Raw genomic sequence first — 27,555 nt, forward strand, 5'->3', positions numbered from 1 at the left:
CAATAGAAGTGGATGCCTAGGGTAGTCAATACACACACAACAATGCCGTACATTCATAGCACAACAGTATAGGAAAACTGCTGAGTGACTATTTGATTTGCCTGAGGATGAGGAGTCAGGCATACACCAAAGAACACATCATTGTGAAACATAACTAACATTTAGTCTTTTGAAGTGATCTCCCATCAAACTGCTCAGAACTTCTTTCTTGTTTACCAAGAGTACCCATTAAGCAATCCTTTGCATTTCCATCATTTGGTTATGTTCCTTCATGCAATTTTAGATAGAATTCATGTACCCATGACAATTCTATTGCTTATTTTTCACATCTACCAGATTGTCTAAACTGTGTCCCAAAGTGAGGCATTTTCACCTCTATCTGCAAATATAAGTGCACAAATATGGATTGTGGACATAAAACAATTGTTGAGCAGCTAAGCCTGGCACTTCCTTATTGCTGCTCTTCTTTTCGCAAACACTTTATTTAGAGGGATTTCCACATTTAAGTCCACAAACACTGAATCTTAAAGTTCATTCATAGCTGGCACAAAGGCTCACAAGAGCCAAAGCAGCACGAAGTGAACAAAATGATGACCAGTTAGTAACAAGAGAAATACCACCACTGTGGCCTTTTCATAACCATACTGTCACCTAATAATCCTGAAAGCTTTCATTGCACATGGACCTAATTTTTATCTGATATTCTAAACACAACAAAATGATGTGCAAGTCAACCCACTCTTAATCAATACTTTAAGATGGTTACTGATCTGCAGAAATCAAGATGAAAAATGAGGCAATGTAATAATATAATGCATTTTCACTCCATTTCACATTTCCAGAACTTGATGCAGCACCACAAAATTATTGGGAAACCATGGTAAAGCTTTATGCATTGATAAAATATTTATAGCACAGAAGGAGGCCATTCAGCCTATTGTGTCCGTGCCAGTCAGTGAACAGGAGTTGAAAAGTGCCATCGCTTTTACCACAGGCACGTTTCAATACATATAGATTGCAGACCGTGCTCCAGTCAATGTTGTTTACGGCTAGGCCACATGCAGGTGCACAGCCGTAAGTTTTTTTATTGATGCCAATCTCAATTTTGAATGGTCAAAACACTGATGGGGCAATTCTCATCAAATCAAGGTTGGGAGATGCCTGGACATTGATCCATAGCCTAACATCTGACAAAACCTGCATTGGACACTTCAGAAAAAGTGGACAAATAATTTGCTAAACGAAAATATGAGGATTAAGTCAGTTGTCTTCATTAATCATGTTTTATAGCTACATAAACAAGAATAAAGTGATGCTTTGCTTCAGTATTACACTTTGAAATATTTGGTTAAGAAATACATTAATGTTGTATTTTCGGAAATATCTACTTTTCATTGTCTAAATGACATAGTATCACAAGATTTCATTATAAGGAGATGATAATTATCTTAGACACCAGTTTTACCACATGGACATTAAACTGTCTAATTTGATGAACTAGCTAATCAATAAACACATTTTACCTTAACAAGATAAAGAATGTAACCAAGTATAAGAGCCGCTGCACCACAGGTGGTCCAGATGATAAAGAGCAGGACAATCATAATACTTGAACTTCGAAAATTTAATTTCTTATATTCCTTTTGAATGACACGTGGCCTGCAAGATGGGAACAATGAGATGCACTAAAGCAGTGTTCAGCTGTAAAAATTAAGTGTAAGTGAAATTTTTATTTATCCCTTGAAATATTTACAATAATTTTGTTTCCTGCAAAGCAAGTTTTGCTATTAACATCCCTTTTAGAAACTCAATAATTCTAACAAGTTAGCTCTTGGTTTATTTTATCCCAATCTGTGATACAACAGAACACATTATTTTGTTCTGTATACCACAGCATTTGATAGAAATAATTCAGTTGGAGAATAGAAATTTTCACAATTGATCTATACATTGGCTAAACAAAATAAGCAAATGTTTGGTCTTATTTTCTGTCATGGTTTCAATGGAATCTTAAATTGAAGTGTTGCAATTAAAATTCATGTCAAAGTTACCTACTTCTCTCTGTATCCAAACAACATCCTAAAAGTTGGAATTATTCAATAGTAAGAAAGATGTACTCTAATGTAAGCTCTAACATGAGACTCCAGTAAAAAAAAATGAAGAACTGTAAATAGTTTGTGTTCTGTCCCTTGTTTTATTCCACCTAATTTACTGATTTATGGTGTGCTAAAATATCCTTGAGCTTTATATAGGGCACATTACCAACAGTTGACAGGAATATGGTAGGAAATAAACAGCCCACTGCAATCGACTGAACAACAGCAAAGGACTTCCCATAACAACTCTTCCTTCAGTCATCCCACAAAACTGACAGCTTTATTCAGAAGGGAAAACACACCTAGATAGTGAAAAGTTTCAGTATGATTCATTAATATAAAATATTGATGGTCCAATGCCTTTATCCTGTGTGATTCTTCCATTATTGCAGTAAACATGACAAATGCAAAGGTTTAAACCTCATTCACACAAACTGAATGCAGCTGACCTGACCCATGACTGGTTGAACTCACATAGCATTGTTCACAAAAATACATCTTACCTTCTCCTTTTGTTTTTGTCTTCCCCTTTCTCGGTATATGCTGCTTTTAGTGTTATGTATTTTCTATACTACACAGGCCTTTACTTTTTTTTATTTGTCATTGTCAACTCTTCCCCATTTATCAATTTACAATCTAATCTAACCTAACCTAATCTAATCTAATCTGTAAGGTAGACGAAAGTGGGGGTGAAAGTGATAGGTCAGAGATGAGGGTGGAACAGATAGGTGGGAAGGGAGATGGACAGGTCAAAAGGGAAGAACAGAGTTGGAGGCATGGGATTGGGATAAGGTGGGGGGGGGGGGGGGGGGGGGGGGGGTAATGAGGAAACTGGTGAAATCCACATTGATGCTGTGTGGTTGCAGGGTCCCAAGGTGGAAGATGTGGTGATCTTCCTCCAAGTGTTGAGTGGTTAGCATTTGGCGATGGAGGAGGACTAGGACCTGCATGTCCTGAGTGGAGTGGGAGTGGGTGAGGGGGGATCCCCCTTCTCCAACAACTCTGCCTCTCACTCCAAGTACATGCAGGTCCTGGGCCTCCTGCAATGCCAAACACTAACCACCTGACATCTGGAGGAAGAACGCCTTGGGACCCTGCAACCACCCAGGATCGATATGGATTTCACCAGTTTCCTCGTTTCCCCTCCCCCCACCTTGTCCCAGTCCCAAGCCTCCAACTTGGCACCCCTCCCTCTTGACTAGTCCATCTTCGTTCCCACCTATCCTCTCCAATCTATCACTTCCATCCCCATCTCCATCTACCTAACACATTCCCAGGTACCTTCCCCCCGCCAAGCCCTATCCCCCTCCATTTATCTCTCAGCCCCTCCAGCCCACAAGCCTCATTCCTGTTGAAGGGCTTATGCCCAAAATGCCGATTCTCCTGCTCCTTGGACGCTGTCTGACCTGCTGTGCTTTTCCAGCACCACACTCTCAATTCTGATCTCCAGCATCTACAGTCCTCATTTTCTCCCTGAAAACATGATGTAGACAAGAGTGGAAATCTCCATTCCTGACAGTCAACTTGGGTCCTGCCTTTTCTGGGACAATTTCCAAAGAAGCGGAATGCAAAGCACACTCGACAACCATTAATGGTCCCTAAAGTTTAATAAAGTGATTGTTTCGGGACTTCCCCACTACAGAACGGAGCAGCCTTGTGCAGGTTTTGTGCAGAACTGACAGGTTCACCACGCAGCCCTGGTAACAGCTTTGAAGAACTGAAGTTTGGTTTGTGGGTCAAATGACTGCTGGCAATAACCATGCCCCGACCCTGCTCGTTCATGGCTGTTTTGCACTGTGTTCCATCTTGATGAGATGCCTGCTTTAATTGACAAGGAAGCAACTGTTCCTAATCTGACTGTCATTTGGTCTTGCAGCTCCTGTCTCTTCTTCAATGGCAGGCAGTTCTTAATGGCATTTAAGTGTTTGGCATCTCTAATTGGGTGTCATGTGCAAGCTCAGTTAGGGCATATGTGTATGAAAATAATGTCACAAGGTAACTCTTCTTAGATGTAGGTTTATTACCAGAATTCTTTGGGGAAAGTTGGCAGCTTCAGTACGAAAAGCCTGACTATCTCAATCTTAAATATCCTATCAGTGGGACATCCACAAGCATGTGGGGGAAAGGATTTCAAAGATCTGCAATCCTTTGAGTGAAGAAGTTTCTCCTTACTTCAATGTTAAATGATCAACCTCTTAACCTGAGATTGTACAAAGCATTCTAGATTCCTAAGCCAGGAGAATAAATATTATCGGGTCTACCCGATCAAGACCCCTTTGGAATCTTAAATGTTTCAATGAAGTAATTTCTCATATATTGAAACTATAAAGACGACCCAATCCCCTCAGCCTTACATCACAGGACAACTCTCTCATCTCAGAAACCGACTTATGGAACCTTTCCTGTACTGCCGCCAATGCAATATGCTTCCTTTAATATGGAGACCAAAAATCCCAGGTGTGGGTTCACCAAAGCCTTGTACAATTCAGCTAGACTTCTTTATTACTGAACTCCAATTACTCTGTAATGAAGAGCAAAGGTCAACATGCCATCTAGCTTTGTATTTGTTTGCTGTAGGTACATGCTAACTCTCGGTTGTTTAAACAGAGTGAACCCAACTCTCTCTGAACATCAGTATTTCAAAGGGCATTCCATTTTTATGAAAATCTGCTTTTCTGTTCTTCCTACCAAATAAATAACCTTACATTTCTGGAAATTAAACCCCACCTGCTATCTTGTTGATCATTCATTTAATCTGCGTGGATATTTTTGCAGCTTCTTGTTCACCTTTTAATAGCTTATATTCCCACCTAGTTTTGTATTATCAGCAAACTTAGATACATTACTTTTGGTCTCTTTGACTAGATAATTAAGACAGATGGCTAGGTTTCTCTTACACCTTTGCTCTGTTGGTATTTATTACCTTATGTTCCTGAGTCTTATTAGCCCCTTGGTTCCCCTCTATTTAAATGTGCAGTTTGTGTTTTTGCCTGTGAAGACATAGACAAAAATATCTGATTATGTCACTGCTGTTTCCTTGTCCTCTATTATAATTTCTCTGTCATGAAGAGATCACTTTATTTTTGATACTTTCCACTTTGTACACTTGTGAAACCTCTTACAATCTGTAAAATATTTCTGAATGGCTAGTTGAACCTCTTATTTGTTTTGCATATTTATCAATTTTTGTTGCCCTTTCACTAACTTCTAAAGCACTCCTAATCTGCAGGCTTAATATTGTCGTCGGAACAATACAATTTTTTTTTAAACTTAGCTTTAACTTTCTTAGTAAGCCACAGATGGAGCGTTCTTGCTGAATATGTTTATTTTGTTGAATAATCTGAATTTATTCTTTAAATATTTCCCACTGTTCATTTGCCTAATCAACCTAATCAGCTTTCCCCTTATACCTGTGTAATTAGTTTTAAGCTCAACACTCTTGTTAGAGATGACATCCCTTTAAAACTTAATAAGGAATTCAAATGTTTATGATCACTTTATCCCTGAAAGATTTCTTTAATACGAGTTACCGATTTACCTGCCTCATTACACAATATCAGCCCAATACAGCTTATCTCTGGTTGGTTCCACAATATGTTGCACCAGGAAAATATCATGAAAATATTTTAGAAATTTATTCTCCAGACTATTTTTGCCAATCTGCTTTTCCCAGTATTTATGAAGATAAAAGTGTTTCACGAATCAACGATGGTTATCTTTTCTTCTATGTTGTCTTCCAAACCCTTAAAAACATTATAGTAGTAATATCCTCACAGAGTGGAAAGAGGCCATTTGGCCCATTCAGTTCGCACCAGCCCTCCGAAGGACATCCAACGCAGACCCTATCCCCGTAACATCCCCGGATGCTATGGGAAATTTAGCATTGCCAATCCATCTAACCTGCACAGCTTTGGACTGTAGAAGGAGATTGGAGCATCTGGAGGAAACCCATACAAGACACAGGGAAAATGTGCAATTTCCACATGGTCACCCAAGGTTGGAATTGAACCTGGATCCCAGGTGCTGTGAGAGGGCAGTGCTAACCACGGAGTCACTGTGCCACCCTTTAATGGATGTATTTCTTTATTGGTGAGTACTGCAGAGGAGGCCATTCAGCCAATTAGTCTGGGGCAGCTCTTTGAAAGGTCCAGTGACAGTTACACCCTCCAGACCTACCCCCATCAGCTCTCCATAAAGTCCCCCTCTTCCAGTACTTTCTGATTTCCCCCACCTTCTGAAAGTTCCTGTTGAATCTGCTCCCACTGCCATTTCAGATACTGCATCCTAGATCACACCAACTCACTGCCTCAAATAAGACATCCTCCTCATCTCTCCCCTTCCTCCCTCAGGTTCTTTTCCTGATTCTCTTTAACCCGTGTCCCTCTAGTGGCCAACCCTCCTGCTGCTGAGAACAGCTGCTCCCTTATTGACCCACACTTCCTGACTCCAAACGCCTCAATTTCAATCTCCCCCTGAATGTTCCCTGCTCCGAGAGGAACAATCCATAGAGTCTCCAATCTCTCTTTGGCCCTGTGCCTGTACCTTGTGTGAGAATCCACTTGTCAGCTTAGTGGGAAAGGAGACAGTGGGCATCAAACGAGCTCACGAAAGCTGGACGCAACTCATCCAACATTCCAGGAAAGAAGGAATAATTCCCTTTCCCAATTCTGGGGTCAGCTGTAAATGTCAATTTCTGACCTAGCTGACACCACTTAATTGGCTGGAGACACTGGGACAGGATTTGTGACAGTGTAAAGAATGTATAATTTAAAAAAAACACACAAAGTACTGTGGACGCTAAAAATCAAAAATTAGTTTGGCCTCTTAATGAAGCCTGCAGTGAAACTTGAAACCAGGACCTCAAGTTCTGGACAAAAAATGAATATTTCTGCTGAGATCATGAAACGGAGCCCTTGAGCTTGTAAGGGAGCAATGAGGAGCCGAGAAGAAGAGGTTAAGATCACAGAGGCACGATAGCTCTGTAATTACGTGTCAAGATGGGTTAAATTCGATAAGTGTCTTGGAAATTCCTTGGCTCGATGTGCTGTTGTTATGCAAATACATTTACTGTCACTCATTGCTTGGTTGTAGCATGCAGCCAGGACCATAATTACAGTTGTAAATGTTGATAGCTGCCTCTAAAAGATTTTTAAACAGTTCATTTTAATGACTGTACTACAAAGCTGAATGATTGTATCATGGGCAAGGGTTGATTTTATATATTAATGATCTGGATGAAGGGACTGAGGGCATTCTGGCGAAATTTGCCAATGATACAAAGTTGGATGGACAGGCAGGTAGCTCTGAAGAGGTGAGGAGGCTGCAAAAAGATTAGACAGTTTAGGAGAGTGGTCCAGGAAATGGCTGATGAAATTCAACGTGATCAAATGCAAGGTCTTGCACTTTGGGAAAAAGAATACAGGCATGAATTATTTTATAAACGGTGAGAAAATTCATAAAGTCAAAGTACAAGGGATCTGGGAGTGCTAGTATAGGATTCTCTAAAGGTTGACTTGCAGGTTGAGTCCGAGATTAAGAAATGTAATGTTACCATTTATCTCAAGAGGGTTGGAATATAAAAGCACCGTTGTGCTACTGAGACTTTATAAAGCTCTGGTTAGGCCCCATTTAGAATACTGTGTCCAGTTTTGGGCTCCTCACCTCAGGAAAGACATACTGACACTGGAGCATGTCAAGCTGAGATTCACATGGATGATCTCTGGAATGGTAGGCTTAACACATGATGATCGGCTGAGGATCCTGGTATTGTATTCATTAGCGTTTAGAAGATTGAGGGGAGATCTAATAAAAGCTTACAAGTTAATGCATGGCTTAGAAAGGATGGACGCTAGGAATTTGTTTCCGTTAGGTGAGGAGACTAGGACCCATGGACACAGCCTTAGAATTAGATGGGGTCAATTTAGAATGGAAATGAGGAGACATTTCTTCAGCCAGAGAGTGATGGGCCTGTGGAAATCAATGCCACAGAGCGCAGTGGAGGCCCAGGATATTGATTGTCTTCAAGGCAGAGATTGATAAATCCCTGATCTCGCAAGGAATTAAGGACAACAGGGAGAGTGCGGTTAAGTGGAGTTGAAATGCCCATCAGCCATGATTGAATGGCTGAGTGGACTCGATGGGCCAAATGGCCTTACTTCCACTCCTATGTCTTATGGTCCTATTATCTTATTTTGATTCAAATCTCAGCTGTACTGACAACTAGTATGAAAGAACTTGCATTTGTATAGCATCTTTCATCACTTCATGGCAGCCCAAATCACTTTGTAGAAATGCAGGAAACTCGATGGTTAATTTGTTCATAGCGAGAACCTACAAACTGCAATATCATCACAAACAATCTGTTTATAGGTGTTGATTCAGGTTGACATATAGGGGTCATTGGGCACCTCAAAGGACGGAAGTCTCTTTTCGAAAATTCTATTCCTGGCCCCTGGATATGTTTGCTGTGGTATTGAGACATACCTAGTGTGTGTAGGATGCATGCTAAAGAACACAGTACTAAAGTTGAGATGTGAGTAAATATCTTAATCAAGGAGGGTTGAGGAGCCATCTTCCCAGAAAATGATAAACACATGCTACACTTAATGATGGTCATGTACGTGGAGCTACAGACAAGAGATTCCCCCTTAGTCCTCACCTAGTGCACACATTAAGAGACGCCTTACCTTTGAAAGATTGACCACAAGAAGGAAAGCTGCCTAAGTAAGACACGCAAGAATATTCCATTCCAATAGGCAATAGCTGTTCCAAATAGGAAAAGGAGAATAGATATCATCGGGTAAGCGATTCCTTGCTCATTTGAAGGAAGGACATCAATCTCAGGCAACATGAGATTAGACCATGTCTCCTTAAACCAGTCATATCTGTAAGAAAAACATACTCCTTGATCTCAGTTACTAAGTAGAATAACACACTTGAAATGGAGAATTTATGAAAAAAAAAGTACCAAACAATTTTAAAATATTTTTCATTAAACTGAATTTCAAATGCTTACCTTAAAAGAAAAATTACCAAATTGATAAATGGAATTACTTTATATGGTTTTGATGCCGCATTTAAGGCACTATTGAAGTCCAAACAGTGACCTGCAAACAGAACGTAAATATATTCTAAATGCAGAATAACAGAAATCTAAAAGCTACCACCAGTGAGTCTATGCTTCTGTAACTGGTGCTTGTTAAAGGTAGCTCACAGTGAAACTCATGAGTGCTGAATTAACACTAACTTCAAGTTTTATGTGGTTAGCCTAGCTGTGAAAATCCATTAAAAAATTACACCTTGTTGACTAAGGTGTAATCAAATTTTCAGCAGTGCACAAATTTCATCATCCTCACCAGCCAAATGAAAATCTAGTTTTCAATGTATGAAATATTACATTTCTCCTTGATGAAAACAATTCCATGTACTTGGAAAATAGTTTTTTTTATTAAATTTAACTTTTTCACATCTTAACCTCTACTTGAATCATAATCATTTATTTTGCTATCTGAAAATTTAAATTAAATGTGAAGAAGAATCAGACCTTTTAATTTTCTGATTTGCTATCTGTGAAAATACTTAAATGTCTTTGGTTACTTACCTTGAATATTGGTACCATTTCTGCCAGATGTCTAGAAATCGCCTTTACTTGAACATATTTAAACTGTCATTGAGAAAAAGGAAATCCTTGCCAGATATCACTCGATCTTTATGGACAGCTTTCTTCAAGGTCAGCGGCAAGTGCTACTGCCGCAACATCCAGCCCATTATTAAACAGAGGCAAGTAATTCAAACACTGCCATGTCATTATAATGCATAGTATTGCATAGAATATACGTCAAGCCAGTTAGCCAAAACTAGCATGAATGTCCCACTCCACCCTATATTTTTCATGATTTTCTCAACTCCAACCTCATAGTGGAACACAGGTCACATCAAAGGCTACATTACTATTTGGTTGGTTGTCCACAAGGATATTGATTCTCAGCCCTTTGCATCCTCTATGCAACCAACTATTTTGTCAAAAAACCATAGTCCCACCACGATAAAAACAAAACACTATTTTTTCCAAGGAGTGTGCGTTTATGTTTACAAGCAGTTTAGTATTGTATTAACCATGAATGGAAATTTGTAGGGCATTAAAATTGCAATGATTTTCACTGGAATATGTTTTATCGCTAAGTTGTTAAAAAAAATTAGACAATGATTTAATAACCAGTGAGAAGCCTGTGGTTGCATTTCATTGGTAAACATGTAAATCTTGGAGGTCCCAACTAGATGACCTTCGTATCCCACTGATGGAGAAACACTACACTATGAGACACTATTCAGGTAGAATTCACACTATTTCTCTTACCTGAACTGAAAGATTCTGCTTTCATATGGCTATATGGAACTAACCAGTCAAGCAATGAAAAATCAACCCAGAATAGGAACAACTAATGAAAATATATTTGAAACTCATCAACTTCTGGTTGAAAGAGGATGAACCATATCTTGAAAGATAACTGCAGCTTGGATGTAAGAGTTTTGTACAATTATCAAATTTGTATCATGACTACACTTTTAAAATATGTATACTTTCCTTTCACGTACTCTTCATTCAATCCTCATGCATTTCTTTGTCCACTAAAGAAGTAGATTTCCTGTTCACTATGTTTTTAGAAAACAGGCTGGTTAGTTCTTGAATTTCTAGACAGTTACTTGGAACTAGGTGTGCCAAACAGAGTTGCTAACATGGGCTTAACTCCCAGCATTCTGTTTCAGAATTAGGCAATCTATTGCTAAAGTGATCAGAATACCTCCTCTCTATCTTCTTCTACACCTCTGCCCTCTCATAACAAAAGCAAAATATCATCTTTTCCTAGCTGCTATCAGTTCTCATACGGTGCCACCAGATTCAAAATATTAACTCTGTTTTCTTCCCAGATGCGTCTAGACTTACTGAGTTTCTCCAGCAATTTTTGTTTTTATTACAGTACAGGTATTTATTTGTTTGTTACCTTCAGAATAAAGATGGATTAATTGTCTTCCAAATGCTAATAGAATGTTCACAACAACATATGTAGGCAGATGTATACCATGGAATCTGATCAGCTGGGGGGAAAAAGGTAACAATTCACAAATATTCTTGTTCAAGATTATACTTGAGCACAGAAGCTACACTTAAGTAATTAACAAATACAAAATGAGCAGACACACTGCCCTTATATACACAGCTTTTTAAATGGTTAAGTAATCACATATCCAGATTACCAGAACATGGCCCATTAGAAACTAGTTTGTTAAGTTTAAGCTTCTACTAACCACAATTTATATACACAAAATACCTAACAAAATAAAATACCCCAAGGTGCTTTCAAGGGCGAACAATAAATTAAATTTTGACATTGAGACACAAGGTAAAATGATAGCACTTGACTAAAAATGTTGTCATAAAGGGCATCTTAAAGGAGGAAAGAAGGGTAGAGATTTGGAGAAGTTTACAAAGCAAGTTTAAGGTTTTGGAGCCCATGCAGTTGAAGATATGGCGACCAGTGGTGAAACAATTAAAATTGGACTGCAAAATTTGATGAATGCACTTTCATCCTGCAGAGTTGTGGGGCTGGAAGAGTCCATAGGGATATGGATGGGCAAGCATATGGATTTAAAGCAATAATGAAGAGGTTTCAAAATTGAGACTGAAGCTTGTGCAGGAGAGTAAGCAGAGGGTTAATGGTGAATGGGACATGGTGCAAGAACGAACATGGAAAGTAGAATATTAGATCACCATTTTTTTTGGACAGTAGAAGGTAGTTTGGTGGTCAGGACAATGCTGCAATAGTCAAACGTTGAGGTAACAAAGGCATGGAGGTAAGGGGTTTAGTAGCAGATAGGCTGACGGAGAGATAGATTCAAGCAAATGTTCTCGAGGTAGAAACAGGCAATCTTCATGATGATGTGAATATGCAATAAAAAGTTCATCTCAGGATCAAATTTGACACCAAAGTTGTGAACAGTCTGGTTCACTTTCAGACAGTTGCCAGGGAGAGGGCTGGAATCAATAACTAGGAATAGAATTTATAGTGGGTCCAACATCAATGTATTTGGTATTCCCATAAATTAACTGATGGGAATTTCTGCTTATTTAGTATCGCATAGGATAAATGGTTTGTTGTTTTTAATGACAGTGGAGGTGGAAGCAAGGTTCTGCTAGCTGTCAATCATGTTTACGTGGAAACTAGCTGTTTTTGGATACCATCAAGGGTCAGTATGCAGTTGCGAAACTGAAGGGGGCGGAGAAAAACATTCTCAAGGGACCCCAGCGTTAATAGCATGGGAGCAAGAAAATAAGTCAATGCAGCTTATATTCTGCCTGTGATTAGGTAAGAATGGAAAAAGCTAAGTTCAAAAACTGTAAAATAGGAGGAAGGATAATTTACCTTTGTCACAGTCAGACAGGGTATTATTTGAGACTTGAATAAGAGACATGTTGGTATTGTGACATAGTGTAAATCAAAGAGACTCAAAATTGAGTTTTTGGAAAAAATAGCAAGGATTTGGGAACCACCAACATACTCAATGACCTAATAAAGAAAACTGGGTGTTGGCGATTGTGTAGTACTTTACAAAGATGTTGAGGTCAAGGGCGGCTTGTTTTTTCTTAAGGACAGGGGTGACCTCTGCAGTTTTAAAGGAGATAGGAACAATATCTGAACGACCATTAATAATATTAACTAGCATGGAGGCCAGGCAAAGGATGCTGGATTGTCAGCTATTTACTAAAAATGAGAACAAAGAAGCAAGATGCAGATCGCAAACACAATGAACTCAGACAAGAAATGAGGGAAGTTTGGAGCAAACCATCATAAAGTTTTAGTTTAAGGACAGTAGTTCCCTAAAGCAAGACCTTGTGGTCATCTTGGCTGATGGCAAAGGGACAAAGTGGCCAAAACAATCAACTGAATGGTCTCAATGTTAATGAGGAAAATTATAAGCTTCTGAGATAGTTTCTAACACCTGTTCAGAGATGCAATTACACAAATCTGAAGAAAGTGGGGCTAGAAACCTGGCCTCCTAGCTCAGTGGTAGAGATAATGCCACTGATCCAGAAGAGTTTGTGTCTTAACTTCTCACCGCCTAATTCCTAGACTCTCCATGAAGGGAAATAAACCCTCAGTATTTACCCTGTCAAGCCCATTAAGAATCCAATATTTTTCAAAGAGATCACTTCTCATTCTTCTAAATTCCAATAAGTACAGTCACAACCCCTGCTCACCTATTGCACAAAAGATAATCCCTCCATGCCAGCGATTATCCTAGTGGATCTTCTCTGAACTGTCTCTACTGAAATAAAATATGGGGACCAAACCTACTCACAATACTTAAGACTTCTCTACTCTTATATTCCAACTCTGTTGAAATAAATGCCACATTCCATTAACCTTTCCGATTACCTGCTCCACCTGTGTGCTAACTTCCTGCATTTCATGCACATGTATCTCCAAGTCCCTTTGTGCTGCAGCTTTCTGTAGTTTTTTTCTCCGTTTAAATAATACTGTTCTTTTGCTCTCCCTTCTGAAATGAACAATTCCAGATTTTTCCAAATTATACTCTATTTGCTAATATTTTCCCCATTTCCTTAACCTACCAATATCTCTCTGCAAACTGTTTGCAACCCTCTCATAATTTGTCTTCCCACTTATTGTTTTGTTTACAAATCTGGCTACAGTACATTTGCTTCCTTCTTTCAAGTTATTAATATCTACTGTACACAGTTGGGGTCATAGCACTGATCCTGTGGGATCCCACTAATTACAAGTCTTCAATCTGAAAAAGAACCCTTACACTAATTTGTTGTTTCCTGCCCATTAGCCAACTGTCTATCCATGCCAATATAATATCTTCAACACCATGGGCTCTCACCTTTTGTGAGGTATCCTATGAACACTTTTCAGAAATTCAAATATAACACATCTATCCTCTCTGGTTGAGGCATAATTTCCCTTTCATGAGCCATGCTGACTGTCCTTCTTTAGATTGTGATTTTTCCTATGTGCTGCTATTACTTACTTAACAATTATTCCAACATCTTTCCAATAGGTATTAGGCTAATCAACCTATAGTTACCCACTTTTTGCTTCCCTCTCTTTTGAGCAGAGGTGTCACATTGGCAGTTTTCCAATACTCCGCAACTTCCTTAACTTCAATGATTTTTGGAAAACTACAATCACCACATCCATTATCACTGTAGCTACTTCATTTAAGATACTAGGTTGCAAGCCATTAGACCCAAGTGACTTATCTGTTTTTAATCCCATTAATTTGTCTTATATTACTTCTACACTCTCGGTGATGGTACTTACTTCTGCCTCCTGTATTCTTTCGTATTATTTGAAGTATCTTTCAACATAGAGAATGATGCAAAATATCTGTTTACTCCTCTGCCATTTCCTTGTCTCTAAATCTATCCCCCCAGGCTCATTTTCTAAGGGGCCCACACTTCCTTTTTATATAGTTATCATAGAACCCCTACAATGTAAAAGCAGGCCATTTGGCCCATTGAGTCAGCACTGACCCTCTAAACAGCATCCCACCCAGACCCAACCCACCAAGTTATCCCTATAACCCTGCATTTCCTATGGCTAACCTGCACATCCCTGGACAATATGGGCAAGTTAGCATGGCCAATTCAACTAACTTGCACATCTTTGGACTCTGAGAGAAAACCAGAGCCCCCAGAAGACACTCATGCAGACGTGGGAAGAACATGCACACTCCATACATACAGTCACCTGAGGCTGAAACTGAACCTGTGTTCCCGGGACTAAGAGGCAGCAGTGGTAACCACTGAGCCACTGTGCCACCCCGCCACCCCTGTCCGCATGGGTTTTCTCCCACAGTCCAAAAATGTGTAGGTTATTTCCTCTCTTTATTATCTTTTAGTCCTCCTTTGGTTGATTCTGATTTTATCCCAGTCTTCAGGACTATCACTGACTTTAGCCTCCTTATATGCTTTGTCTTTCCTTAACTTCCCTGGGTAACCATGATTGGTTTATTCCTCTCTATGCATCTTTCCTCTTTATTGGGATATATTTTTGCTAAGGGTCATTAACTACCTTCTTAAATGTCTGCTACTGCTGGCTTCCTTTCCTGCTAATCTATCTGCCCCGTCCACTTTAAGCGAACTCTGACCTTATTTCATTGCAATTCCCTATATTTAAGTTAAACACGGTTGTTTCTCACTCTCAAACAGAATATTAAATTCTATCATATATGATCATTAACTCGTCAGGAATCTTTTAGTCAGGTCATTTATTGGATCCTATTGCCTCATTACCCATTACCAGCTCCAAGAGAGCCTGCACATGATTGGCTCTATGACACACTGCTCTAGGAAACTATCTCTAATGCATTGTATGAATTCATTGTTGTAGTTAACCTTTCAAAATTGATTGACCCAATCAACAAGATTAAAGTTATCCATAATTATTGCTCTAATCTTTCTACATGCTCTAATTAATTGTTGATTTATACCCTTTCTTACAGTATAGCTACCATTTAGTGCTCGATACACTACTCCTTCTTTCTCTTGCTATTTTTTAAACTGACGTATGAGGAGAGATCTATGAGGTTCGGATTGTCTTCACTGGAGTTCAGATGAATGGAGGGGATCTCATATAGACTTATAAAATTCGAACAGGACTAGACAGGGTAGATACAGGGAGGATATGCCTGATGATGGGTATGCCCAGAACCAAAGATCATAATCTGAGGATTCCGGGTAGACCATTTAGGATGGAGATGAGGAGAGATTCCTTCACCCAGAGCCTGTGAAATTCATTACCTCAGGTTGTAGTTTATGCCAAAACATTGAATGTATTCGGGGGTGGCTAGATATAGCACTTGGGGCAAATGGGATTTAAAGTTATGGGGAGAAAGCAGGATTAGGCTATTGAGTTGGATGATCAGCCATGATCTTGAAAATGGCATACCAGGTTCAAAGGGTCAAATGGCCTCCTCCTAGTCTTATTTGCTATGCTTCTATGTTTTTATAATTTACTCCATACATCATCTGAGCCCAGATCGTCTCTCACAACTGTACTCATTTCACTTCTTATTAACAGTGCCATCCCAAAACTTTTTTCTTCCTTCCTGTCTATCCAAAATGTCAAATGTCCCTGAATGCTTCTGATCAGAAGTGGAGGTGATGATCACATAGAGCAAATCATACTGCCAAAACATTGTGATGACCAAAGGCTACATAGTAGAGGATTTTTTAAAAATTGTGAGATAGATTTTGTTCAGGGATGGAGACAGAAGGAAGTAAGATTGGAGGTGGAAAGGAGATGTGGATGAAGAGTGATACAAGGAAATGATTAAAATATGAGGCACTGCTGAGATCACACCTGGAATAGTGCACACGGTTTTAGTCTTCTTATCTGAGGAAGGATCTTCTTGCAATAGGGTGCGTGTGAAGAAAGTTTACTAAATTGATTCCTTGGATGGCAGAAGTGACATATGAGGTGCTATTGAGTTGGTTAGCATTGTATTCACTGGATTGTAGAACAGTTGGATATGGGGGAGTGTGCAATCAGATAGAAACCTCTAAAATTGTAAGAAGGACTTGACAGCTTAGACACAAGGAGGATATTCCTGATGCGTTCTGAGGAAGAGTTACTCGACTCAAAACATTAACTCTGATTTCTCTCCAAAGACCAGCTGAGCTTTTCCAGCAATTTCTGTTTTGTGACAAAAACAAATATTGGACTAGCTAAGTTATATAAAATGGCAACACTAAGAAGGTGGCTTTGAATATGGATTAAGCAGTTTAAATAGAGGGAGAGACTAAGGGAGAGGACAATGAATGCAGGACAGAGAGGGTGATGAGTTGAGATGGAGATTGACAGCTTTGTGGATGAGAGTTGCATTGTGTGGTGGCTGAGGGAAGAAAGTAGCCAAGGACCAAATGTACATATCCACACAGGTTTTGAAAGCTGTCATACTCTTTATCCCAATCTCTGGGAGATTGATAATCAAGCCTGAATATAGATTAAATACTAAAAGAATGTTCATAGCAATCATGCAGATACTTGGCGGATAATTGTAATAATTGTAAAACCATTAGTTTCAAAAAAAGCATCTTTTTCAATGATTTAGTAAAATATAGTTCCTGACAATGTTGGATATTTTCAGATTGCAGTATTTCAAAATATCTCCAAAATTAGACAATCCATCTTCCAGGCATTTAAAAATGAGTGCAAAGAGCAAAAAAAAAATAACTTGTTAGCTAAATTAAGTTCACAAAACTTAAAATCATTTTTATTTTTAAGCAAACAGCAGAAAACTAAGAAATTAGCTCATGTAGTTTTCTGAACTTGAATATCACAGAAAAGATATTGTCAAAACTGTCAGTCTTGCACTGATAAGGGCAAATGCAAGAACGTCAAGATTTAAACCATCACAATTTATACGCCGGAGAAAAGGGTACTGATTGGTTGGCATGTTGACTATGATTGGCTGAGACATTACCATGGAGAAAACACAGAACTATAGGCCCCCCTAAGTTGCTGGGTAACTCAAAACAGACACGCAGCTTGAAAATATTCCTTTTGTTTACACAGAATAGATCCTTGTGCACAAATACATGTAGATTCTAACAAAGGTAAATGAGCCATACTATGAGCTCAACTCATTATCTTAAATTGGTGGTTAGTTTAGGTGAATATGGGTACTCAAATAGCTTCAGGAAACAACTGTCCTGGACTGGCATAAAGCACAAAGCAAACACTTAAGTTGCTAAAATAACATTAAAAAGTGGCTTTGAACAGTGCCTTGAAATTGTCACTTACCTGAAAATGCAGCAGTTATAATAATACTAAAGCAGCAGCAGCAAGAACAAAAGAAGAAAACAGCAACTTCTCTTAAAAAACCATAGATTAAAAAAAATCAAAGAAACTATATCTATATAGTGTCTTTTACACGCTCATGATGTCCAAAAGCACTTTATTGCCAATTTCAAGCCACTGATCAATTTGTGTAGAGGAAGCTCTAACCAATTGCAACAAAATAATTACCAGCTAATCTGTTTTAGGAATGACTGTTGGGGGTAATATTGGCATGGCAACAAAATGAAGGCCTCTGCTCTTGCTGATAACAGTACGACAGAATCTGCCACATCCAGTTGAGTAGATAAGTCTAACAACTTGTTCAAAGTGCATGTGGACTTGAAAAAGCAATTTGTAAAATCCTGGTGTGGGTTATTAAAATGAGTGAGTGTGAGAACTGGATCTTGAATAAGGCTGATGAGAAGTAGATTGTAGGTACTGAAATGTGGCTCTGGCTTTTAGAATCAGCTGACCAGAGTGAAGAACCAAGGAATCTGTCCTTGGGAAATGGGAATCCCAGTATCTTTCAGGATCTTAGCTGGAGGCGAGATGGAAAAATTAAGTAAGTACAACCTTTGGACCAAGTGAGCTAAGTGTTGTCGCGTGTTGTGAAAGTTTGACCATGAGGAAAGGACTGGTCAGGTTGGAAAATGGCTGGGTGAACAACATCAGACAGGAGGCATGACAGTGGTGTACAGAATTGTAGTGAACAGAGAAGATGCCTACAGCCCCTCATGGACTATGTTTAATCATGGATGTCAAAGAACAATATTGCCACAACAATGCAGCATTCTCTTGCTGACGAGCTGTAATCCCTGCTTAGATCCTGTACTCTCCGTGACTTGAACCCACAACTTTCTGTCTCAAATGTCGGAGTTCTATTATTGAACAGTCTGATTCTCATGAGGAATGAGACTCTCCTGCAGTTTTGAGAATAGTTAATGAATGATTTTTAGAAACAAAAATGTCTGGTGATACTCTAGGACCATCAACAGAATGTTTGGGAAAGAGGGAGCATCAGAGTATAATTACTTTGTAATTTCCGAGTAAACTGTTTCCTTTGCTTACTTGTTTAAAAGCTCAGTGAAGTGTGTTTTGTTGGAACTGCGGTGATTCGAAGCTTTATATTGATGGGCCTTAGTCCAGGTGTCATTGTGACATTATAGTGGAACTCAGATCGTTACCTGAAACTTCTTTTCAATGCCCCTCCCAGAAACGGGTCACTGTGGTTTATAGCTGTTGATAAAGGCATATCTATGGCCAAGAAATCTCAGTGAGTAAATTTCTCAAAATAAATATATTCTTTATCTAAATCTATCCATATAGACCAAAGTCAAGATATTCAAAGAGGAAAACCTGAAAAAAAAGGAAGGTCTAATGCCTCGGCTTGCTGCTGGGGCTGCAATTTGTCAGCGTTAGTGAATATTTCACAATATGGGCAGTTTTGGCTTGATTAACAATATAAAATGTTCAAAAATGGTATTCTGTCCCCTTGTTCAAAGTACCTTACAGTTTGTGCCTAAGTACAGTACAATGCTTGAACTACTTATCTATAAGTATAGGTTTCCAAAGCCTTTATTAAATAGACTGTGTACTGAACTAAGAGTTCATAACCTCTGCCAACATTTTGAACAATAACGAAAGTATTGTCATAAACTATGAAGTTGAACTGAATTGAATTTATTGTCACATGTACCAAGGCACAATGAAAAGCTTTGTCTTGCAAGCAATACAGGCAGATCAAATGATTAAGTAGCATACATAAGTAAATTATAGGTAAATAGCGGCAAAAACAAAAACACATGTACAGGTGAATGTTAAGTTTTTGTGAGTCCATTCAGTATTCTAACAACGGTAGGGTAGAAACTGTTTCGAAATTGGCTGGTGCATTTGTTCAGGCTTCTGAACCTTCTCCTTGGTTTTAGAAAAACATTGCCAGGGTGGGATGGATCTTTGAGAATACTGGCGGCCTTTCCTTGACAGTGGGCCTGGCAGATGGATTCTATAGATGGGAGGTTGGCCTTTGTGATTCTCCAGGCCAAGTTCACCATTCTCCGTAACCATCTCTGATCTCGAATGGTACAGTTGCCATACCAGCTTGTGATACATGCAGAAAGAATGCTCTCAATAGCGCACCTATAAAAGTTGGCAAGTGTATTTGCTGTCATGCCAAATTTCCTCAGTTGCCCAAGGAAGAAGAGATATTGCTGGGCCTTTGTAACCAGTGCATCCACATGAAGAGTCCAAGGAAGCTTGCTGGGAATGACCATCCTCTGTGCTGTTGATGTGCAGAGAGACATGAGTAACATCCTGCCGAAAGTCAGTAATGAGTTCCTTGGTTTTGCCAGCATTGAAAGCAAGTTGTCCTCAGTGCATCATTTTTCCAGATCTTCCACCTCCCACCTATAGTCTATTTCATCGCCATTTGAGATTTGACCGACTATGGTGGTGTCATCAGTGAACTTGTAAATGGTATACAAGTTGTGCCACACAGACTGAACTGCATTGTTAAATAACTTCTTTGATTTTAATTTCCAGCCTAGTTTCAGACAGAAGCAGTGATGAGTGAGCAATATTGAGTTATATCAGGAAGCAATTGTGGATGGCCCTGTCAGTGATCTAGACACAACTGCACAGAGATCATGGAAGGGTTAACATTGTTGGGGTTATTGTGATGTGCTTAAAATAGTTTCTCTGTTGGCAGAAATGTGAGGAGGGCAAGAGAGCATAAATTTGTCCAGTATTACTTAAAGAGAGGTGAAAAGATTAAAATTGACAAGGTTGAGAAACAAAGTAATAAAAGGAAAATAAGCTGGAGAAGGTAGTCAGGATTTGGGAGGAAAAACAAGAAAGTTTTTAAAGGTAGTCACCAGTGACATTCTCTAGGTGATCATACCTGGTAGCTTATACTATTTGCTACTTCTATCAGTATGTGGTACAGGGTAAGGGCTGCCTGAGGTTCCTTGCCATCAACCTGTCTTTGCCTATAGTGTCAATGATAGAGGATGCACCACCTTAGAAAACTGGCATTGAACAGAAGCACTGTCCTTAGATGACAAGAAGGTTTATTGCATTATTAAATAACTTATTTGATTTTTATTTCCAACCTAGTTTCAGAAGTAAGCAACGATAAGTTATACCAGGAAGCAATCATGAATTACCCTGTCAGTGATCTGGACACAGCAGCAGAGAGATCATGGACAGCAAATGTTTCAACTTCATTTGGTCATATATTGTGACCAGAGTATGCAGGATCTAACGGAGTTGAAACAAATCCATCTGTTCCCTGTGAAAGCTAGGGCAGAGTTCGTCATTTCCACTTGCAGACTTTGTGTGATTTCAGTAGGATGGGTGGAGCCAATGTAACATGAATAGTGACTCCTTCAGAACCATTACTTTAAACAATATATGTTCTATGAGGCTCTCAAAATTTTCAAATTTCTTGCTAATATCCAAAATAACCTATTGTCCTTGAACGAGCAGAGGAACACAAATTAGAAACAGGAGGAGGTCATTAGTCCCCTGAGCCATTTTAAAAAATTGATTCACTTGTGGGATGCAGTTGTCACTGGCTGGCACCATTTATTTCTTGTCTCTGTTAGCTGCTCTGTCATTCAATAAGATCATGACTAAACTGATTAGGCCACCAGTCCCTCTCACAGTTGAAAGCATTTTAACCCCTTGCTAATTAAGAAGCAATTGTTATCTACCTTAAAGGTATTTAAAGATTTTAATTCCCTTGCCTTTTGAGGAAGAGATTTCATAGGGAAGGCGGAGATTTAGAGTTAATATATGCAAATAAAATCTCACTTAAAAACCTCATGAACGAGATATTAGTAAATGTGACTGTATTTAAACTTATGCTTTCTTTGAAATGACGTGCACATGCTTTGCTTAGAATATCCTAATATTGTATCTGATCTCGTGACTTCAGTAAGGCATTCGACAAGGTTCCCCATGGGAGCAAGGTTAGAGTTCATGGAATACAAGGAGGACTAGCCACTTGGATACAGAACTGGCTCAAAGGTAGAAGACAGAGGGTTGTGGTGTCGGGTGGTTTTGCAGACTGGAGTGCCACAAGGATCAGTGCTAGGTCCACTACTTTCTGTGATTTACATAAACGATTTGGATGTGAGCATTAGAGTGTACAGATAGTAAGTTTGCAGATTACACCAAAATTGGAGGTGTAGTGGATAGTGAAGAAGGTTACCTCAGATTACAACGGGATCTTGATCAGATGAGCCAATGGGTTGAGGAGCGGCAGATGGAATTTTATTTAGATAAATGCGAGGTGCCGCATTTTCAGAAAACAAATCTTAGCAGGACTTATACACTTAATGATAAAGTCCTAGGGAGTGTTGCTGAACAAAGAGACCTTGGAGTGCAGATTCATAGCTCCATGAAAGTAGAGTCATAGGTAGATAGGATAGTGAAGGCGGTGTTTGGTATGCTTTCCTTTATTGGACAGAGTATTGACTGCATGAGTTGGGAGGTCATGTTGCGGCTGTATAGGACATCGGTTAGGCCACATTTGAAATACTGCATGTAATTCTGGTCTCCTGCCTATCGGAAGGATGCTGTGAAACTTGAAAGGGTTCAGAAAAGATTTACAAGGATGTTGCCAGGTTGGAGGATTTGAGTTATAGGGAGAGGTTGAATAGGCTAGGGTTGTTTTCCCCAGAGCATCAGAGGCTGAGGGGTGACCTTATAGAGTTGTATACAATCATGAGGGACATGGATAGGGTAAACAGACAAGGTCTTTTTCCTGAGGTGGGGCAGACCAGAACTAGAGGGCATAGGTTTAAGGTGAGAGGGGAAAGATACAAAAGAGACATAAGGGGCAACTTTTTCATGCAGAGGGTGGTGCGTGTGTGGAATGAGCTGCCTGAGGAAGTGGTGGAGGCTGGTGCAATTGCAACATTTAAAAGGCATCTGAATGGGTATATGAATAGGAAGGGTTTGGAGGGATATGGGCTGGGTGCTGGTAGGTGGGACTAGATTGGGTTGGGATAGCTGGTCTGCATGGACAAGTTGGACCGAAGGGTCTGTTTCCATGCTGTACATCTCTATGACTCTAAATATGACTGCTGTAACTTCTTTACACATATTCAGTATCTGAAAAAACCCTTCCCCCCCAAACATGTAAATGATCTATTATTATAAACAGTTGAACTTTTCAAAACAATTACTACTAAAGGTTTACCATCACTTATATCTACTTACAATCTCATTATGAAGTTAGTTCCAATAATCAGTGACAACATAAAGCACAGAACGTTCTAAACTGGAAACATTTAATATTTACCATCCAAACAATGGTGAAAATCTACTCTGCTTGCCTCCAAAAAGGATATGCATGTTTGTTCAATTAAAACTTTGAAGTCTGAAGTCAGTAGGTTTTTGCTGGGTGTTAACTGATGCATATCAAAGACAGTAATATTGAATGAAATGAAGAACAGATAAGTCAAGGGTTACTTGAAGGGACAGACACAAAGTGCTAAAAGGCCCCCTCATCTTCCTAATAGCTTCATGAGTTCAGGTTCTGTTGTTGTGCGTTAGCTTTGCAATCTGCCAACATAAAAACAAGTACACTAGTACCTTTCCATTATTAATATTAAAATATGGTTTTTCTGCCAGGCTTGTTGCTCATAACAGAACAGCTCAAACATGTCTCAAATCTTCAAACTTTATTGTCCACTTTGATTATAACATTTTTGTCTTAAGTTATCAGGAGGTACAACGGATGATTATATACATGGGAGTGCAAGAGAGGAAAGAGAGAGCAGAGTTCCAGCAAAGATGCTGTAGCTAAAAATTGATAATAGGATCTCATCAGGATCTGCATCATCAACACCAATATAGTTTATATATCATCAAATCTAACTGATGCTGACTCAAAGGTATGGAGCAACAATCATATGACCTGCAGTTCCATTGAATCTCCAATGAAAGCTGAAGTGGAAATCAGAGTATTTCACTGCTATTCTACTATGGTGCATGCAATATGTAGCTAGAGTTATTGCTTCTCATATGTTCTGAAATGAACCACCTGAGACAAGAACCAACCACCCTATCAAACACACCCCACATAAGAATTAGGAGCATGACTGGAACATTTCACTCCATAGAAACTTACTCTGCCATTCAATCAGATCATGGCTGATCTGATTGTGCCCTGACTGCACGCTGCTTCCTGCTGCCCTGATACCCAGTAATCCTGGACTTCTCTGTTGATCAAACATCTGTCTAACTCAGTTTCCACTACTTTCTGGAAATAGAATTCTAAAGATTAATGACTCTGAGAAGAAATTCCTGCTTATACCTATTTGATGCATTTTTAAATTGTGTTCGTTGTTGTAAATTCCCCCTTGAGGGGAAACATTCTCCCAACATTTACATTACGAAGCATTCTGAGATAGCTAAATGTTGCAATATGATCACCTGTCATTTTTAAAAATTTCATGAAGTATAAGTAGGCCCAAGCCATTCAAATTTTCTTTACAAGACAACCTTTCCATCTTAGGAACCTGTCTAGTGAACTTTCTCTGAACTGCTTCCAATGCAAACGTAACCTTCTTTAAATAAGGAGTTAAAATGTCATACAATACTCTTGGCATCATCTCAGCAATGTCCTGTACTGCTATAGCAAGAATTCTCAGCTATTCTGCTCACAATAAAGGCCAACATTCCATTTGTCATCCTAATTACTTGCTGCAACTGCAAGATGTTATGATTGCAGTTAATGTTATTACTCTACACATCTGATCCTAAACTGAAACCTGGCTTGATAGGTCTTGTTTTGGTTTTAAGAGTCCTTCAGTGAAACACAAGCATGCAATGCAGCAGATTTAGTTTTAACAATAAAACAAAAGTTTATTATGTAAAATGAACAAAGAGAAAATAAATCAAACTATTTACACATATGTTTAAAGATTTCCATACATATGGTAAAATCTTAATCCTATTATTCCCAACAGGATCCCATTAGAGCAGTAGTTCCCAACCTTTTCAGCAGTAAGGTATACTTCGATGAGGCAAACAATTCCATGGCACACCTATTTTGTTTCCGGTATCAGAAGTCTATGCGTGTGTGGCTCTGGAGGCTTGCGCAGCCATATTTGATGGGGGCACCTGGTGTCAGCTGATATTGCCTTCAATAATAGACACTGAAACCGTGGAGGAGATCGGAAACATGAACGCAACCTCAACACTCAAGTGGTACTGCTTCCCCAAACATTTCAAGGCACACTTTTCACTTAGTATGCCATGACACAGCAGTTGAAAAACACTATTATAGTACACACCACCAGACAGAGTTCTGTTCTCTATCCCACATAGAATTTGACTTAATTGTGGTTTGAATTTCCAGTCATGAGAATCGGATAGATTTTACCTTGGTGTGTCATGTGACTGAGCTAAGATTTTCTTAGTTTTACATAACCCCTTCAGGGTTTTAATCAAACATTTCTGGGCCTCAAAATTTCAAACTAAACTCACTACACTAAGGTAAACACTTTCTTTAATTGCCCCCAAACCACTTCTCTCTCTCAGGGGCACTTATTCAGCTTCAGTAAAGACTTCTGTAAACTGCCTATTGGGACTCAAAGGCTTTTTGTCAAGTTATGGGTGTTTTTCCCAAGCTGAAAAGCCATTCTAAAATCTCCTAGTTTAACGCAGTATACTGTATGCTTTGTTCACTTGTAAACTCTCCCAATGTAAATAAACTCCCATTACAATTTTGCAAATCTCTCTCTCTGTAATGCGGTTTTATATCAGAAATTATCATGGCAACAGAAATAATTACAAGTTAATCATAAACACTTCATACATATAGACTAAATTCATATTCCACTGGTTCAAAATCTAATTTCAAAAATAAATTAATATATATGGATGTACATAACATCTTCCATCATAATACAGGACGACTCCACTCCCTCCGCCATATCCATGGAAAACAATTACTGTGCCTCAAATATATTACAGGAAACCAAGGATTAGGCGGCTGCCAGGAAAGTACATTTCCCATTGAAATGAATGGGGCCACTCCTTTCTGCAGTAGTCCTGGACTGTATCCCCCGTGGGTATGGGGGGACTACTGTACTAACCTTTTGTGATGCATTTGCGAGAATATTTGCGAGATTTCTATCAACTCTGCATTCAGGAGTTTCTCTCCATTTTGATAATATTCTTTACTATTTTTCCTGTCAAAATGGACAACCTCACATTTTCCCATATATTATACCCCACCTGCCAGTTTCTTTTAGTTCAATTACATAGCCTATATCCCTTTGCAAACTCTTTGTATCTTCCTCACAAATTGTTTTCTAACTCATCTCTATACAACTGAATCATCTGCAAACTTGGACTCTATACTTTGAGTCCCTTCATCCAAATCATTAATACAGATCATAAACAGCAGAAGCCACAGCCAATTCTTGTTGTAATCCACTTGTTGCAAACCTGAAAATAGTCCATCTATCGCATCTCTATTTCCTGTTATTTAGCCAATTCTTTATTTGTGGTATGTTATCACCTCCAAACCAGGAGCTCCTATTCTGTGCATTAAACATTTATGTAATATTTATTTAATGCCTCTTTGAAATCCAAATACGCAACACACACTGGCACTCTTCTGTCACCATGGTTATCTGTGACAGAAATGATTATTGCACATTGGCCAATAACCTCAAGTTGTAGAACATATTTTATTAACAAGCCAAAAAGAAGACAGCCCTAAAAAAAATACTCTTCCCTGTACTTTGAGTCTGGCCTCAGTATCCAAGCAGCAGAAACACCAGGTTTTTCTGAGATTACTCTACATTTGAGCTTAACCTGGCATTTTTATGCAGCAGAAAACGCAAATGGAGAAGATACCTATGTTTATTTTCATGAAATTTGTTTCGTTGCTTTTTTTTTACATACAAGCATGTGAAAAACCAGAGCAAACAAGCAGAAAACTTAAGGGTATTGCTACACGTGAAAAATGGAAATAAAAGATGAGTGGCTAGCATTCCAATGCAGTGTTCATTGTTCAGGCACTAATTGAGTCATGAGCACAAGGAAATCACCTCTCACCAATTAAACATGTTTTGATATATGGTGTCATGGGCCGGTATACCAGGAGACAACATGAACAATCTACCAAAAATAAGCCATAGTACACTTGGAATGCTAGTTGCTTGTCATACCACAGCAAATAATAGCATCCATCTCCACTTTCTTGCTGAGTGTACAATCTTGATTGATTGGGGTAACTTATTGGAAATCAAGCCCTGCTATTCCTGGAAATACCTCAATAGTTAAAGCTCTTAAAAGAAAAATGCAAAATCCCCATGCAACCTGAGTTTCTGAAAGCAGGGACGGTGTCTGTACTTAACACTTATTACAGGTAATTAGATTCAAACTAAATTAAGTAAACTCTACAAGACAACTAATCACATAGTTGTTGGCAGACAGAGGATCTTTACCATTGATAATTGGCCCCCAGTTCACACTTAAAAGCTTCATTCATAAATAACCTCTCTGTTCCAGTTTATTTGCACATTACTATACACTATACACATTGCACACCCACAGCTATTCAAACAGGA

At 38.9% G+C, this 27,555-nt stretch overlaps 1 protein-coding gene across 1 annotated transcript in view; it reads right to left on the reverse strand.

Moving 5' to 3' along the window:
- The window catches only part of pgap1 (post-GPI attachment to proteins inositol deacylase 1), a 145,028-nt gene that overhangs the window by 22,810 nt on the left and 94,663 nt on the right, over window positions 1-27,555 (reverse strand). The window contains exons 20-23 of the mRNA XM_060828014.1: window positions 11,099-11,192; window positions 9,112-9,202; window positions 8,783-8,980; window positions 1,524-1,659 (exon numbers count right to left, since the gene is read on the reverse strand). Of these exons, the coding sequence (XP_060683997.1) occupies window positions 1,524-1,659; window positions 8,783-8,980; window positions 9,112-9,202; window positions 11,099-11,192 (519 nt within the window). The remainder of the gene's footprint in view (window positions 1-1,523; window positions 1,660-8,782; window positions 8,981-9,111; window positions 9,203-11,098; window positions 11,193-27,555) is intronic.

Source organism: Hemiscyllium ocellatum, chromosome 7 (assembly GCF_020745735.1).
Source record: "Hemiscyllium ocellatum isolate sHemOce1 chromosome 7, sHemOce1.pat.X.cur, whole genome shotgun sequence".
NCBI lineage: Eukaryota > Metazoa > Chordata > Chondrichthyes > Orectolobiformes > Hemiscylliidae > Hemiscyllium > Hemiscyllium ocellatum.